The sequence below is a fragment of the Daktulosphaira vitifoliae genome, unplaced genomic scaffold (assembly GCF_025091365.1).
Source record: "Daktulosphaira vitifoliae isolate Bord-2020 unplaced genomic scaffold, ASM2509136v1 Scaffold_4, whole genome shotgun sequence".
Taxonomy (NCBI): Eukaryota; Metazoa; Arthropoda; class Insecta; order Hemiptera; family Phylloxeridae; genus Daktulosphaira; species Daktulosphaira vitifoliae.
In genome coordinates, this window is record NW_026099575.1 from 6377873 (window position 1) to 6394576 (window position 16704).

The 16704-nt window shown below is 23.4% G+C and overlaps 1 protein-coding gene across 2 annotated transcripts; it reads left to right on the plus strand.

Annotated features, from left to right (window-relative positions):
• Positions 1-2929: 2929 nt before the first annotated feature.
• Positions 2930-16129, plus strand: LOC126905953 (clavesin-2). 2 transcript variants are annotated; one of them, XM_050686151.1, is made up of 8 exons: positions 2954-3038; positions 6379-6528; positions 11425-11649; positions 11709-11930; positions 14144-14337; positions 14763-14879; positions 15292-15385; positions 15451-16129. In XM_050686151.1, the coding sequence occupies exons 2-8, from the start codon at positions 6513-6515 to the stop codon at positions 15624-15626; spliced, it is 1044 nt and encodes a 347-aa protein (XP_050542108.1). In that variant the 5' UTR covers positions 2954-3038; positions 6379-6512; the 3' UTR covers positions 15627-16129. The 2 variants fall into 2 exon arrangements, with proteins under 2 accessions (XP_050542109.1, XP_050542108.1); XM_050686152.1 differs by lacking the exon at positions 6379-6528 and having other exon boundaries at positions 2930-3038; positions 15451-16123.
• Positions 16130-16704: the final 575 nt, after the last annotated feature.

Genomic DNA, 16704 nt, shown 5'->3' on the forward strand with positions numbered 1-16704 from the left:
GTAATATATAATGTTATATATTGAAAAAAAAAACAAAAAAGACGAGATTATGAATAAATATTATGTAACCTAGGATTCAAAGAACATCTTAACTAATAAACTAAACAATATAAATGTTTTCCAATGAACATTTTTAGTTATACAATCAGACCCTAATATATCAGTCTGTGAGCCCAGTACAATTTAATTTAGTTTAATTAATCTAAACAAGAATTATTCTAAAAAAAGTAGTAAACGCTATAATTTATACTATAAATAGTTATGTATAATAAATAAATATATTTATTTAAATTTTTTTTAGGGTCTATAATATTAATTTAATTGGGGGAGGGGTTGTATACAATATTTTCAAGTAATACTTTTCATATAAATATAAGGAGCATAAAAAATGTTTTTAATTGTACCTAAATTATTAATAATATTAATTTAAATAGTTTTTAAAAGAAAATTATTAAAAAAAAAAAAAAAACTTTTAATTTAATAATTATTTTAAATTGCAATTTGTGTACATCGGATAGTTTTCAAACATTTTTTAGTCTTTTGTCAGAAAACATGATAATAGTGTCATCAAAACTTTTTTTGCTGTATTATTATTAACCTTTTCATCTAAATATAATTTCTTCCGAATTATGAATATTATAAAATTATTATTTGTTGAGGTACATAATGGTACAAATGTACCAAATATTTATTCATAAATGTGATGCTGCATCCAGTTAAAACTCCTTTCAATATTCTTTATTATGATAAGTTATTAAGTTAAAAAATATACCATAGTGTTTAAATTATACTTTTAAAACATTCTAATATTGAAGGAATTTTTTTCAAATAATAGTTTGAATTTAATATTGTTATTTAGTGTCCCACCAAGTTGTTTAATAACTTTTGATTCTGCAAATATATATATATATTTTAAATATAATTTATACTATTTTGGCCTACATTAATTTTTTATTATTTATCTTTAATAAAGAAAAACGTATTTTTTTATTTTTCTGAATTTTAAAAATAGGCCTTTTCTTAAAAAAAATTTGATGGATCAATAACAACTCTTAGATCTAAGAACTTTTAATTATGCTTGTAACATAATAAATATTTATCTTATAGTTGTTATCAACTCATAAAATTTTTCGTAAGAAAAAATCTAAAAAAAAGACTTTTAAAATGTCGAAAAATTAAAAAAAATTTTTATTGAAAAAAAAGTGCGGGTTTAGATCCAAACAGTTCTATGTGAATGTTTTGTAAAAATTCCTTTTTTTTTCAGGCATGAATTTTTTATCTTTTAAAGAGTTCGATAGCTTAGCGTATTGAACTTATTTATTCTTAATTAAGAATCGAAGATGTTATTCACTGCAAATAAATACTATTTGTACCAAAAGGTTCTCTCTCTAGAACCATTTCTCTCCTAATTTAGTTTTATCAATATAATTTTATTATAAAGTTCCTTCGAAATTAACTGATGATATAATATAAATTCTGTTATAAATTAAAATTTATTGATTAATTATACGTTCAAATTAAATAATTATAAGATGAAAACTTTTCAAATACTTTTAAATTGGCTCTTCTAAAAAATCATATTTTTACATATAAAATCTTTTCAATCCAAGCCCGCAAAATAAAAAAATATGCTTTTAATGTTGTCTCAGACTGTAAAAATTATATAAAAATAGGTAACATAAAGCTTCGCTGAATCAAAAGTTGTTAAACATGTCAAAACGTGGTGGGCACTCCATACATACTCATATCACTATCAACATTTATAAGGCATATCAATAAACAAAATAATGTCTTAGTTTTCAATTTGCTCTTTTATATTTGAAAAATGAAATAATAGTTTAAATTCTTCATTGATATTTGAAAAATACTGATGTTTTTGAATATATTCCCTGAAATTCAGGAAAATTTCTGTTCATTATGATCTATAAATATTATGGAGTAAAAATAGACTAGGTAGTAAAAGTTGTAACTTGAGTGAATTGACTATAAGGATTGAGTAGTTTTGAAATACTCTTAAAGACAGATGAATTAGTATTACTCCAGATGTTATACCAAAGCAGCTCTTACAGGCCTTGAAATAAGCAGCTTATGAACTGTTGTAAGAGTACTAGTTCTTGACGCACTTACGTATATATACTTACAAATAAGAAAGTTTTTGATCAACTACAACGGCCTAGACCTGATAAAATTAAATACGTCGAACTGAAAGGTTTTAAGATAGTAATATAACATGGGGTAGATATTGTTAAGAGTTACCAAAATATTGAGTACTTCTTAGAGAACTCTATCTATTTGAAAAATTCAACTTCTACTAAAAAAATACAGATCTACATTCAATACTTTAAAGTGTTAAACGGATTTTAGTTGTTCGATTTATATTTTTTAATTTTACAATCAACATTATCAATGTTAAAAAGAGATTCATATTTACGGGAATAGTTGCGGATTGTATTGTAAAATTGATGATAGATTTTTCTCTGACCATTAAAATTGTCTGAATATGATCATTTTAAAATTGATAATGACTATTTTATGTGTAATTAAAATGTATAAGAATATATTCTACACTATTGTTGACGAAGTTTAAATTAAAACCACTATTTAAAATATTTATGTCTAAGTTGTAAGACAATTAAATATTTTTATAATAATATGTACTTAAAACTATCATTTGTAGATGGTTACAAAAAACGATTAATCGCACTTTTTTTTAACATTAAATCATATTCGCGGATTCTGTGCGAGTAAAAATGCATATAAAATATCAAAATCATGTCAACTTGATATTTAAAAACTACTCATTAGTTTTATTTTACTAATGTCTTTATATGAATCTACATAAATTAGTGAAAAAATTGAAAATTTATTTTTTCTTTCCCCTCTTTAAAAACTTTTAATATAGTCGTCCTTGACGCACGCGCAATAATGACTTTCTTTTGCAGAGTGACAGTACAGTGAAACATATTGTACCCTAACAAGAATGGTAGTCGACTTGGAGAATTGTAAACGCCAGTACACAGTTTGATGCAAAAAACTTAGTAAGTATTATCGTGTAATGATATGCCTTACGTAAAAGCTTACATTAATATAACTAACGGAGAATATTGCTGATTTTTAATTATTTTTTTTTTTTTTGTAATATTTTACAAATTGAAATGTTGATTATTTTCGCTAACTTTTTGCATATCTCTTATCTTTATATTGATTTAGAAAGTCACTAACGGTAATTTTTGTATTTGTTTGAAAATGTTATTATTATTGTTTTTCTATGTATGATTGTTATAAAAATTTGCGATCGTATTATTGTTCATCAAACGGAGGTTATAACTAACTAAAAAAATAAAAACTAATTAATTTCTATGCTAAACTTGCGATATTGGTTTTCTAATCATCTTTATTCAACATGACACTAGAGTTTTTTTGTCACATTTGAATATAGGAAATATTTTTATAATTTTGATTGCATTAAATATTGTTAAGGACAAGGAAGTTAGTACATGTTTATACACAACATTGTTTTAAGACATTATTAACTTAAATTCAACAAAATTATAAAAATTCATAGTCTACTAATTTTGATAAATGTCGGAGAAGCTATTTTTCATTTTAACTATGGGATAGGATTTTAGAAAAATATATAGCTTAAGCATAATTTATATTGAATTTATAATTCATAGAAGGAATTCTTACATTTTTTATTTCTCAACAATTATTTTAGTGGTTTACATTTTTGATTTCCTCGTAGACAAACATTATTACACATGGGCGGGTAATGGGCTACGAGAAAGAATTTATGTTCTCCAAAAAGAACATAAGTATATGTAATTATTTAACAATCCCGATTTAAGTAAATAAGTTTATCAGAAATAGGAAACAAAAAATATATTTCGAAGCCTATAGAATATATTTCAAATGTAATCATATTTTAGGTACCCAGAGTAGTTAAAGAAATCAAAGTAACAAGTTGATTCCGAAATAATTGAATTTAAAACTTGAGAAATGATATTTTTTAAATGTAGTAGGTATCAGAAATATAAAAATTTCATGTTACATCTTTAAACCTCTCGAATGATTGTTACTTTTTAGTTTTGTACTTACCTCATTTTTTCGAAAAGTCACTTTAATTTCATCGGGGTTTTGAGTACAACTTTATCTTAAATGTATTTTAGACAAGATTGATAGACTTTAACACATAATGACTACAAATAAGTATATTATAATGAGATCTTCACAAAAATTTAGTTTGAAGATTTATTTTAGATATTAAGTCGTATTATCAAAAATAGAAATGTATGACTATATAATATATATATATATAAAGTGTATAGTTATATACACAGCTCTCGATGTGTCCGGTGACAAAAGAGTTCCAAAATGTCAACTTCACTTTTTGGTATATCACTCTGTTGACAAGTCTCTCATATTTAATATGGAAGATTGGTGGTTTTTTTGATGTTTGCAAACAATTATGCCTACTAGTTCTAAAAATTGAGAATGACTGTCTGTATGGTATATATTTTCACACCAATAAACGACTTAGGTTCGCAGCGTTATTATTCTCGTGATTATTGATGATTCTTTGTTGGAATTACTTCCAATAAATAAAATTCATATATTAAAAAAAATTCATGAATATCAATTTACTATTTTTGTTGGGTATCAATCTCCTAACTGCTTGGTAATGATGACTAATGAATATGAAACATTGTTTGGCGTTGTTTAGTTTTAACAAATAATTTAGCGTAAACCTATTATGACTATTCTAATTCTATACAATTCTAGTGCAACATAATTACAACATTGCAGTAGTACATTTTAACGGTCTTTATTTTATCTTCTAGATACACGAGATGAAATATTTGGTGGCTTAGGTTAGTGATTGTGACTCGCTTTACTTTGTCTGCTTCTTTGTTCACATCTATTCCACAATGTTTTAAATACCATACAAATTTTCTTTTTTATTTGTTCGGGTAAGAAAGGTGAATTTACATAACTAAGGGATCTTTATTTTATTTTGTATTAGATAGCGTGCATAATGACTTCATTTAAGTAATCATTAATTTGGCTTAAGGAATAGATACAAGGGCTACCGCACAGTGCAGTTTTTTTTGTTTTGGCGTTTGTATCAAAAATCTAAAATGATTTACAGTAAAATAAAAAAACTAAAAGTCATCAAAAAGTGTGATTAGTATCATCTATAATTTTTCTCGGAGCCATAAAATACCTTGGAGATTTATTCACAATACAATATAGTCTTGCATTATATAATTTGCTTGTTTTTCTAATATGAGTAACGTTTTCAATATTATTTGATTGTTATGTCACTTAAACGCCTTAGGGAATTAAGCGACATATCTGTATTTACTTATTGTTTACTAAACCATTTTTAAAATAATGCGATGATTGTTATTTTCATACAATTTACATACGCATAAAAATAATTATCTTATTATAAGGCATAGTTAGCGTTATAATACATTTTGATGTCAACATCAATTATGTATTCTTTTTGTTAAATCATTCATCAATTTTTTACTTGCTATTTGCTACTTATTAGTAAAGTATTGTTCATTTTAATTATTAATAATCAGTAAACTAGTATTAGCCTCAGAGACACAGATTCGGTGGTTTGGGTCGGCATAAGTCGCCCCTTATCGCGTTTAGCTTTAGGCGTTTTTTATAATATAATTTATCAATGAATTAAAATTGAAAAATCAGTCATATATGTTAGCCCAATATTTTAAGCAAGATAGATTGCAATTGCACTGAAATATATAATTTATGGGCCGATAAACTTTATAAGTTCATGGTTTCAAATGTCAAAATACGCAATTAATAGTTACATTTCAATATTACTTCACAGTTTCTACATATTGTCATCGTTCTACTTCTTAATACGATGGAAAACTGGTTTTAACTATCTTTCCATTTTTGATTGTATGATTAAGTTAAAAATTGTTAATTTTTTTATCTATACTAATATTTTCTTTTTCAATTACTCAATGTCTTTACTATAATTTTGTAGCTAAAATGTGAAACTATTTTTTCCGTTAAAACGTTGATTTAATAATATTTCTTTCAAAAAAGGTTGGATTTTAATTTTTATTCTGAAGTGTTAAACAAGTTTGTTGAACTTCTTAATTTATTTAGAAAATTAACATTGATTTAAGGATAAATCTAATTAAGTTTTTAAGTATTTTTACTAGCAAAAACAATTCTGAGATTTTTTAAATTAATCAGTAATATTTATATAGTGGGTTCTTTACCTCTATAAATTAAAAAAAAAATTTAATTTAAGGTTTTTTAAGTGGCTAAAACACACTGATTTTGTATTTCCTTTGTTGTTGCACCATTAAATTAATAGAATAATGTTTTTAGATCAGCCAACAGATTAGAACACTAGTCTAGCTCACTGATTATACATCTTAAAAATAAAAAAATAGATTTCGAGTCAAACAAGTTAACTTGTAACAAAAATTAAAAAAATTAAGAAGAAACTTGTTGTCGATGAAATGAATTTCCTCAAAAGTATGTATAAAATAGAAATGTACAATTTATGAACATCAATACTTTCCGAATGTTTAATTTTGGTATATTGTTGGCTTAATAAGATAATCTAAATTTCTGAAGCAAAACATAATGTCTATAGAACTATTTTTTACTATAAAATGGGTATTGCGTGAAAAAATATTTGAAAGAAAATTATGTTTATCTCAGTACATAATAAATATTTTGAACTGCTTTCGCAGTTGAATACTACTCGTGGAATACTTACTTGAAATTAATTATGAATAAATATATTTATTTGTAGTGCAATAAAATTGGCTAACTTCTACAAAGTGATGAGCTTTTTTATTTGTCATTAACTAACTAACAAGTTAATCATAATTTAAAAGAGATGCATAAAAAAATATTGCTGAATAATAAAAAAGTTTTTTCAAATATTAAAGAGGATTTATTGTAAAAGATACTGAACCTCAACATTTCATCCATACCAATTTCATTATTGATAGATATTTGATTTCTATAAATTTAATTTCTTAGATTTATGGTTATTAAAAGATGAATAAATACTTTAATAGATCAGTAAATCTATTCATAGTTTTGAAATGCTGAATACTACACTTAAAAAATTAAAAAAAACAGTGATTGGTATTACATAACCTTCATATTTTATTTATAATGTAAGAGATGAAATTAACTCAGAAGTTATTGTCTAATAGTAGGTTTTGATGATGTTTTTTGTTATAACATTTTATATTATTTTTAACGGCTACTTCAAAAATTGTCATTAGAAACAATTTTGTTTTCTTTATTAAGGTTTCCTTAGAAATTCAAATAATTACTTTTTACTTAATATATTTATTTTAAAATATATATACAAATAAATTCTTTATTTATTAAAAATCTAAACTTATTAAAATAATAGAGTGTGACGACGTTTTTAAGATAATTTTTGAATGACAAGTCAAAGTTTTTCAGATAAATAATAATGTAAAAATATACACTATTGTTTTAATGCAATTTTATTTGAAAATAAAAATCACTTTTTAAATACAAAGATAAATTCAGAAAAAAAGGCTAAATAGCGTTTTCAATTTTTTTAGCTTTTATTCGAAGATGAGGAGGTAATGGTTTTATTAAGATGCATTTATTATTATTTTTTGTTTTGTATTTATCGCAATTTTTTTCGGCTCTTACTATACCAAGTTTGAATGATACGTAAATGATTCAACATAAGTTGTAACTGGTTGAAGACATTGACCTCAATATTAAAGAAAAGTCCCTTATTCCTTGTAAATAAAGGAAATCCTCAAAAAAAATAAAATTTTAGTAATTATAGTTTTTTTTTAGAACTGTTTCTTAGATATGTTTATTTTATTAGACTTAATATTTTTTATTTTTGAAAATCCGACACTTTACCTGCCTACAAGGAGGTTCAAAATATCAACTTTAATATGAAAAGTGATCTTTTCAAAATATTTCAAATAACATGCGTCCTCTTTAAATAAATATTTATTGTAAGTTTAATATAACTAACTCACAAAAAAATATATGTACTATAATATATTATATAATATGTACAAACGGCCCTGCAATTAAATAAAAGTGTTATTGTTGTGTAAAAAACACTATTGTATGAAAATTACAAACCCTTAATCTAAATGCCTTTTTTAAAAGCGTGAAATCTTTCACTGAAAATAAAAGATATGTTAAATAACTGAATGAGTTATATAAATGATTGTACACCTAAAATAAGTGATGAAATCTGTGAAATATTTAACCTCCTCATCAAGTTGGCCCATTTGGTTGATTATATTTATCTATACATTAGTACAACGTAACTGTCAATTAAAGAAATATTTAAGTTATTTATTGGACTTACAAAACTAATTACACTTTTACAAGTAGACATTATTGTAATAAAGTTATTAAACGTGACGAAACTTAAATGAGTTATTTTAAAATCTGTCTCGCAATAATACCTACAATTTGTACAATTAATCATTAATAATTATTTAAAATATTAATCATTAATCATCATACTAACATTATTAAGAAATGATTGGTGAAATACTTTATTGTTGGGAAGTTGTATTTCTAGGGAACAATAGCCTAAGCAATACTCTTTGTATTTTGCTACATTTACGTGTAATTCTTTATAAATTCATTTAAAGTTAATAAAATATTCAAATCTTAGTAAGCCCAACCAAATGTGGACAATTTCAATAAAATTTGATCAAAACTAATATGAAATGATAAAAACATTTTTACTTTAAGATTTTGTGAGTAATTTATTTTAACTATAAATGAAGACATATTTTATTTATTATTAAAATTGTAATTGCTGTTCATCGAAAACAATTTAATTCTATACCATTCACAATTATAATTTATTTAAAAATTTTAAGCCAAAAAAGGTTTATAAAAAAACATTTGTAAAAGAAATTTTTTATTTGAATTATAAGAATAAATAATCGAAATTTGAGTTATGCAATAAAATTATTATACTTGCATAGTGCGTATACTTGCGAGTTAATATTACATTGATTAGGTAAGTGCCCATGTGTTCGAGTATACAGTGCATAACTTATGAATAGTAACAAAACGATGACACATAAGACGACTAGATAGTTTTTAGAACAAAACATTTCGAGGATCGTTACGAAGAGTATTACGTATAATTCTGTTTGAATAATAGCAATTGAAAAGTTCACATTGAAAAGAGGACACGTCAAATATCATATAAAAGGCGGAGCTCTGTAACCATTATAATAGAGAGGTTAAAAAATGGTATACAAATCGAGTTAAAAATTAATGATGTTCGGATAGTCTTCTGTAAGAAAAATTTAGTGTTTTGTTAATCACAATAGCGAAAATTAGTTTTTTTAATTTAACTTGATAAATTATGCTTCAAATGGATGTACTTGTTGATTACCACTAGGGCTAATAACTAATGTATTATATAATTATGATTGAGTTTAATTATTTTATATTTTTTTATTACTCTCTATAAGTTATTACATTTAAAAAAATAAACATACTTTGGTAAAATTAATACCTTCTTAGTATTAAATCAAAGCTAAAAATAGGTTTCCAAGAAAATATATTATTTACATTTAAAGTAACATTTTAAGAGTTTATTATTTTTAGAGTTGTTTTTAAAATCGTTTATGTATGTAAATTCTTAAATTGAAACCTGCAGTTATTTAAATCACCAACCGCTTATTAAATTTCTGTTATAAGACATGGTGGTAAATGATTCAATGATGATTATCTAAATAAACAAAATCCTAATTAGCTACAACCATAAAATACTAAAAAATAATAAATAAACTAACTAATTGTTGATCTATTTTCTATTTTTTTTTTATAATTTTATTATAAGTTTAAAATATTTGACGAAATATAGAATTTTGTTGTGGAGCAATGTTATTATTTAGTTTTAATTTCTTCAAGTAAAAAAAATGTGTATATCACGCATACATTAGTAGTTCACAAGAAAAAATATCTACTAAAGTTCAAGAGATTCAATAACTAAGTGTATTAAAAATTCTTCTTCTTCCTCGCCTGAATCCCAACTACTTGGGGTCGGCCATTCTTAAAAGTATAGTAAAAATTAATGAACAAAATATAGAAAAATTAACATTTTTAAAACATACTTGAATAAATTTTCAATTTAATAGGAAGAACTAATAGTTTTACAAAATATTTTACAGTTGATTTTGCAACAATAAATGCGTCATTCGAGTGAGTAGTTAAATGAATCAGTAATGTTTAAATTAAATCTATAGTCACTGGGTAAAAAAATATTAAAGAGTTATAAAGTAAATTGTTTAGTAATGATTTGGTTTAAGTCACTATTGATGTACCTCAATATTTATGTATAAAATATATCAAAGTAGAAAATGTGTCAAAATGATTAAAGTTTAGTTCTATTAAATATTGAATGAACATTCTTTTGATAGTTTTTTCTTAAATGCAGGTTGTTTATTTTTTTAAATATTGTAGAGAATTTGAATTTTTTCAATGTTTTATCAGTTTCAATAGTGTGGGTATAAATTTTTGAAAATATAAAAGTCTGTTGTTTCTTGAAGTAGTCTTTTAATCGGCGTAATTAGATCTTAAATTATAGTGTATCAAAATTGATTTTTTAAAGATATTTTAACAAGTAGGACTATCCACTCTTTTGTTAAAAGTATTATAAAATTAATGAAGCTTATTCATATATTGAATATCACGTATGATTTTACCAAACTGATTAAGGAAAATATTTGATATCTAGACTTGTAATAATTGTTTTTTTGTGAAATCCTATTCATCGACACAACCGGACTATAATATAAAACATTGCTATTATTTTTTTTATGATAATTTAACTACATTGAATGGTATCCCGCATCGATTGGAAATGGTTAATATTTAGTAGATGTTTCGGTATTCATATTAAATTTTATGTATTTTTTTTTTTATATTTAAAATGTTTTAAAAACGTTGAAAATATTTTCCTATTGTTTCATATTATTTTTGTGTACCTTTGTAGTCTACTCTCATGTGTGATGTACGTAATTTGAGAGGAAGACAAGACTTGTTTCTAGTTCCCTATGTATTCCACTGATCTTCATAATAATTGGTTGATTTGGTATCTTTAAGATTTCATTTCAATGGCCTTTTAAAGTTTGTGAATTTTTGTAGCTACAAATGTTTTGCATTTGCATGGCTTTTCTACATTTCTATTATAATTATTATTTTTTTGAGCTGAAATATTCGTAAATTTATATTTATATTTTTAATTAACAATATAAAACAAATTTACGATAAATTTTACATCACTACAAACAATCTTATCTACAGCTATAAAAAAAATGGTTTTTTTCTTTATTTGTGATTTTTTTATTACTTATAAAGATTTAAATTTTTCAGGAATGTCGTCTGCTGAAGTTGCTGAAGCCATGGTTGGTGGTTGTTGGGAAAAACCAGATAAATCTTTTGATTTATCCTCGACATTAGATATAATGAGACTTCCAAGATCAGTGCAAGTTATTGCTTACAATGAGCTTCGAGAAAATGAATATACGAGGAATCACGCTCTTGTGGAATTCAAAAAGTGGATAGCAGACTGTAGAGATATCCAAGACGTAAATATTGGTAATTTCAAAATGTTCTCATGCCTTATAAATAAATTAATGTTGGTTTATGCAAATTAGATTCGAATTTTCTGTTGAGATTCTTAAGAGTAAAAAAGTACAGCTTGCCCATGGCTCAACAAATGCTTCTTAAATACTTGAATTTTCGACAAAAATTTTCTATGTATTTTTTCAAGATGGACTGTTTAGAACCATCTATCAATGAACTTGTAAGCGATGGTTTTTTATTTGTTTCTCCTTTTAGAGACAGCCATGGCAGACGCGTCACTATTACAATAGGAAGTAAGTTTTTTTTACTTACGAGAATATGAATGAATACTTTGAAAGTGTTTAAAATCTAAACTGCATGTTTCTATCTTTTTTTGTACCAAACCAATTTGGTTCATCTAAAAATGGATGCTCAAAAATTACTGTGTTAATACATAATAGAATACCCCCAATCTTTTTTAATGATTTTATATAAGATAATAGAGTTAGAGAGTCTGTTATTAACGCATAATCATACATTCGGGGATACTAGGTTTTTTTTTTTGATATATTAAAAAAATCAAATAAATAAATAATCCTGAAATTATAACTTTACGATTATTACTAAGCAAAAAGTTTTTCAATGACCATAAACAAAATCTTAGCAACTTCAAAATTTTAACTGAATGTGTATGGTTTTCTTTTGCATTTCAAAATAATATATATATTTATAGAATATACTTTTTTTTATAAATATTATATAGATTTTATGACAACGATCAGAAATTAGGATCTTTCCAATTTTTATAATAAGTATCTTTTAAATTAGAACCATTGAAATTATTATGTAAACTAATTGTTAAGTAAGACATGGGCTTAAAAAGTATTAACCTTTATGATAGTGCGTAATTCTAATTTAGACAAATGAATACTATACGTTCCATCTCGAATTGCTATACCATAATTTATAACAAATTGAGCTAAAGAAAAGTAAACCAGTTTTAATACGTGTGTGTTAAAGATAAATCTTAGATTACTAAAAATATAAAATAATTTACGAATTGAATTTGAGATATAATGAATGTGATTAGACCACGTAAACTTTTCATCTACTATAATTTCAAGGTATTTAATTACATTAATGTGATGAATGCTTGGTTAATGACAATTAGAGTTCAATGAACAGTTAAATTAATAAATAATAAGTAATAAAATATTATATAATGATAATATCACGTATTCATTAGTTTTGAGTAGTGATGTAATGAAAAAAATGTTCTCGGATTTTCTCAGTAACGGCAGTATTCTCAATAATTTTCCTTTACAGATTATTACGGGAGAATTAGTATTAAAAAAGAAAATAAAGCTAAATAATTTCTTTAAGAATAATTAACGGAATTTCAAAATTATTTGAAGTAATGAGTTAAACCTTTATGATCGAAAAATAATCATCTTTTACTTGATTGATTGTCGTACAGAAATAATAAATATTCTTTAAAAAAATTCGATTCTATGGTTTCTCAATTTTTTGCATTTCTATTACTTTTAAGATCCGTATTTATAGTTGATTTTTATGAATAACTTTTGCTAAAGCTATTCTTAAGTATATTATTTAGATAGCTCAAGTACAGTTTATTTAAAGAAATTATTATGACCTTTAATGTTTTTCAATACCTTCTTAATGTATTTGAATTTCTATGAATCCTTATATTAAATTTGATGCATAGATAAAAAGGTCTGTTCATAAAAATTCTCACTAAATCGATTTTAATAAATAGTACCTCAAAAGAATCTGATTTTAATCTAATCAAACTTGTAAGCCCCAAAAATTAAAAAAACTCCAAATTTCAGTAATGTAAAAGTATTACGCAAAAGAAAATATTAAACAATTTTTTTTTTTTGCATTTTAAAACTATTATAATTGTATAAATTACTAAACTAAAGGAAAATTTGACATAGTATATAAGAGATAATAAGCATATTTTTGGTATACTTATTAAGGATGTTCAACGACAAACTTAAGTACAATAAGAATTTGAAAGCAACACATATACATGTATATATAAATTATTTTTAACTTGATTTTTGATATTGTTCTGGAAGGATTTATAACTTCTAATTTATATCAAATTAAATATTTTGAGTATATTACAATATAAAAAAAAAATCCATTATTTGATTGTTCTTTTATAAAAAAATCTGTTATCAAAGCTAAAAAAATGGCAATTAAAAAAAACATTAAATTTTAGAAAATGTTCTGGATGATTTAACATCTTTTAACTTATACTAAAATAAAACATTTTATGGTGAAAAAAAAATGATCCCACGAAATTTTTTTATGAAATATCTGATTTTAAAGCCCAAAATCGAAAAATTTATGTAAAAATTTGTCATTATATTTATAAATATAATTACAGAACATAGAATAAAGTTTTAACAAAATATTACTTAATTGACTTAGGCCAATGAAAATATAGAAAATTAAAACAAAAAATATAATATGACTCAAACATCGGTATTAATTTCAGAAAATATCGATTTTCAAAAATATACAAAAAGAGACATAGCTTGCCTTCATTTTATGACATATGAGACGTTACTGAGAGATGAAGTTAACCAAGTTTTGGGCCTAACACATTTTGGAGATGTAGCAAATGTTAGTCCATCTATCTTATCAACATTCACACCAAATGAATTTGCTAGACTTGTAAAATGGGGAGAGGTGATTAAGTTTATTTTTTTTCTTCTAAAAATAGTTACAAGTAAATTTTACATTTTTAATTATCTAATTATCTTTAAAATATATTTTTTTAAAATAGGGCGACTACACCATTTAATGAGCAATTAAGAATATTTTATCTCTTAAAGTTCTTTATTAATTTATTATTTTTTATACTACACTCATAAAGATAATTCATTCAGAGAATGAACAGCTAAATATTGTATAAAAAATTGTAAAAATATAGTAAGATTCAATTTAGATATTTTCTTTTTTTGTGAAAATTATTAACAACATTTTGCTATAATCATATTAGAACATTTTTTAATTAATATCTCATTGGTGTTCATTCACTAGTAGTGACATTTACTGGTGATATTACCCTATATTTTATAAATTAATTAGTCTTACAATTTACCTGTTTTTAGCAATCAGTTCCAATACGTCACAAAAAAATTCACATACTTAATGTTCCATCAGCGTTAAAAATTCTGTACGATTTCTTCAAGACACGTATCAGTGAAAAATTAATCAACAGAATAACGGTATATATTTCAAATTAATTTTAGTGTTATTGTTGTTTAGAAGTGATTTTTTATTTGAATTTATAGAAATTTAGTTTGTTTGAATAAATGATATTACAATATTTTAAAATATTGTAATATTAGAAAGTTAATTTAAAATTATATCTAATTATTTTGATTAACTTGTGGCTTTAAAAAAAGGTTTATATAATTATCATGGGTAATTTTTTATGTTTATTAATACTATTTATAATTAAATATGTATTTAAAATATATATTTGATACTAAAAAATATATTTTTAATTTTAAAAAATATAGGCATGAGTGATCATTTCTTATTATATACTATTTAGGATTTATATTATTTATTCAATGTTACAACATGTTTAAGTGGTATTAAAAAATGAAGATAAAATTAATTTCTATTTTGTAGATGTATAATTCGTTAGAAGAATTACACAAATGCATCGACAAAAAAGTATTACCCAAAGAATTTGGTGGTATAATGCCAATGGCGGAAATGATCGGTAAGATTATTTTGAAATGTATGAGTAACATCTAAATTACTTATTTTTATTTTTATATTTAATAGAATTGTGGAAGAAAGAATTGCTTGCAAGTAGAGAAGCGTTGATTGTAATGGATAAAATGAAAATTTTAAGTGACAAGAACATAATAACAAGAAAAACAAGGACAGAAAAAACTAAAAGTATTACTAATGAAATTCACCTAATGAACGGAAGTTTTCGAAAACTAGAAGTTGATTAAATTCTTTAAATAATTGTTCATAGTTTAATTGGGTTAAGTAATGGAGTTGTGGATTTGTTTAGTGACATAGTTTTAATTCAACCAAAGAATGCTAGCATTTAAAATAATTGATTATTGCAATTATTAAAAATACTTTTTGAAATATTGTGAAATTTTATACTTTTCGTGAAACATAATTTTATTAAATCCTAATTCTAAGTAATAAAGGATTCTAAGTTAAATTAAAACCACGAGTTAATTTTTATATTATTTATTTTGAAACCTTTAAATGCTATTAAATTCCTCGTATATGTTTTATATCAATGTAATAATGAATGTTTTTATAAAATATTTGTTTTTAACTTATGCGTAGGGTTTTTTTTAAATTATTTAACAAAATTTTGATTTTGAAACAAGTTAATCTTAGCTGTACACTTAATGATAGTAATCAATTGTAATTTAAACATACTTACACGTAATTCAATTGGTTATACAATTGGCAATACTTCTTCTGAAAATAGAATAGTATTTTTGATTAAATATAATTGCATTAACCTATTTTTTTTTAAATTTGAATTGATAAACGTATTTTATGATTGAATTTTAAATATTACTAATTTTTTTTTTTTTAACAAAGTTCACCAAATCTTCACAAAATTTGAATTATATTATTATAGAATTTACTTTAGAAATTTTGTACTAAATATACATTTTTGAAAAGTGTTTAATAAATCGTAAATAATTTAATTTGCTGTTCTATTTTCTGAATAAAATTTATTTCGCGATGTACAAAATATTTAATATTTATCTGATATCTTTTTTTTTATTTGAATTATAATTATAAATATAAATATTTTTGTATTTTATTAAACAATAAAATGATTTTATTGGAAATTAAATATCTTGATGTAATAACCAATTTATTCAATTTTTGATTTATTAAAAATTATTATTTAAGAAAACTTTAAATAAAATATTTAATGAAAGATATTAATTAAGAATTTATTAAATTAGTTAGTATTAGACAGATAAATACAATAAAAATTATGGTTGCCTATCTAATACTCCTAGAAACTTTCATTCCTGTCAATTCTAAATT

Coding starts and splice junctions, on each gene's coding strand:
- LOC126905953 (XM_050686151.1), top strand. Junction 11,650..11,708: donor TATCCAAGACGTAAATATTG/GTAATTTCAAAA, acceptor TATGCAAATTAG/ATTCGAATTTTCTGTTGAGA. Junction 11,931..14,143: donor CGTCACTATTACAATAGGAA/GTAAGTTTTTTT, acceptor TATTAATTTCAG/AAAATATCGATTTTCAAAAA.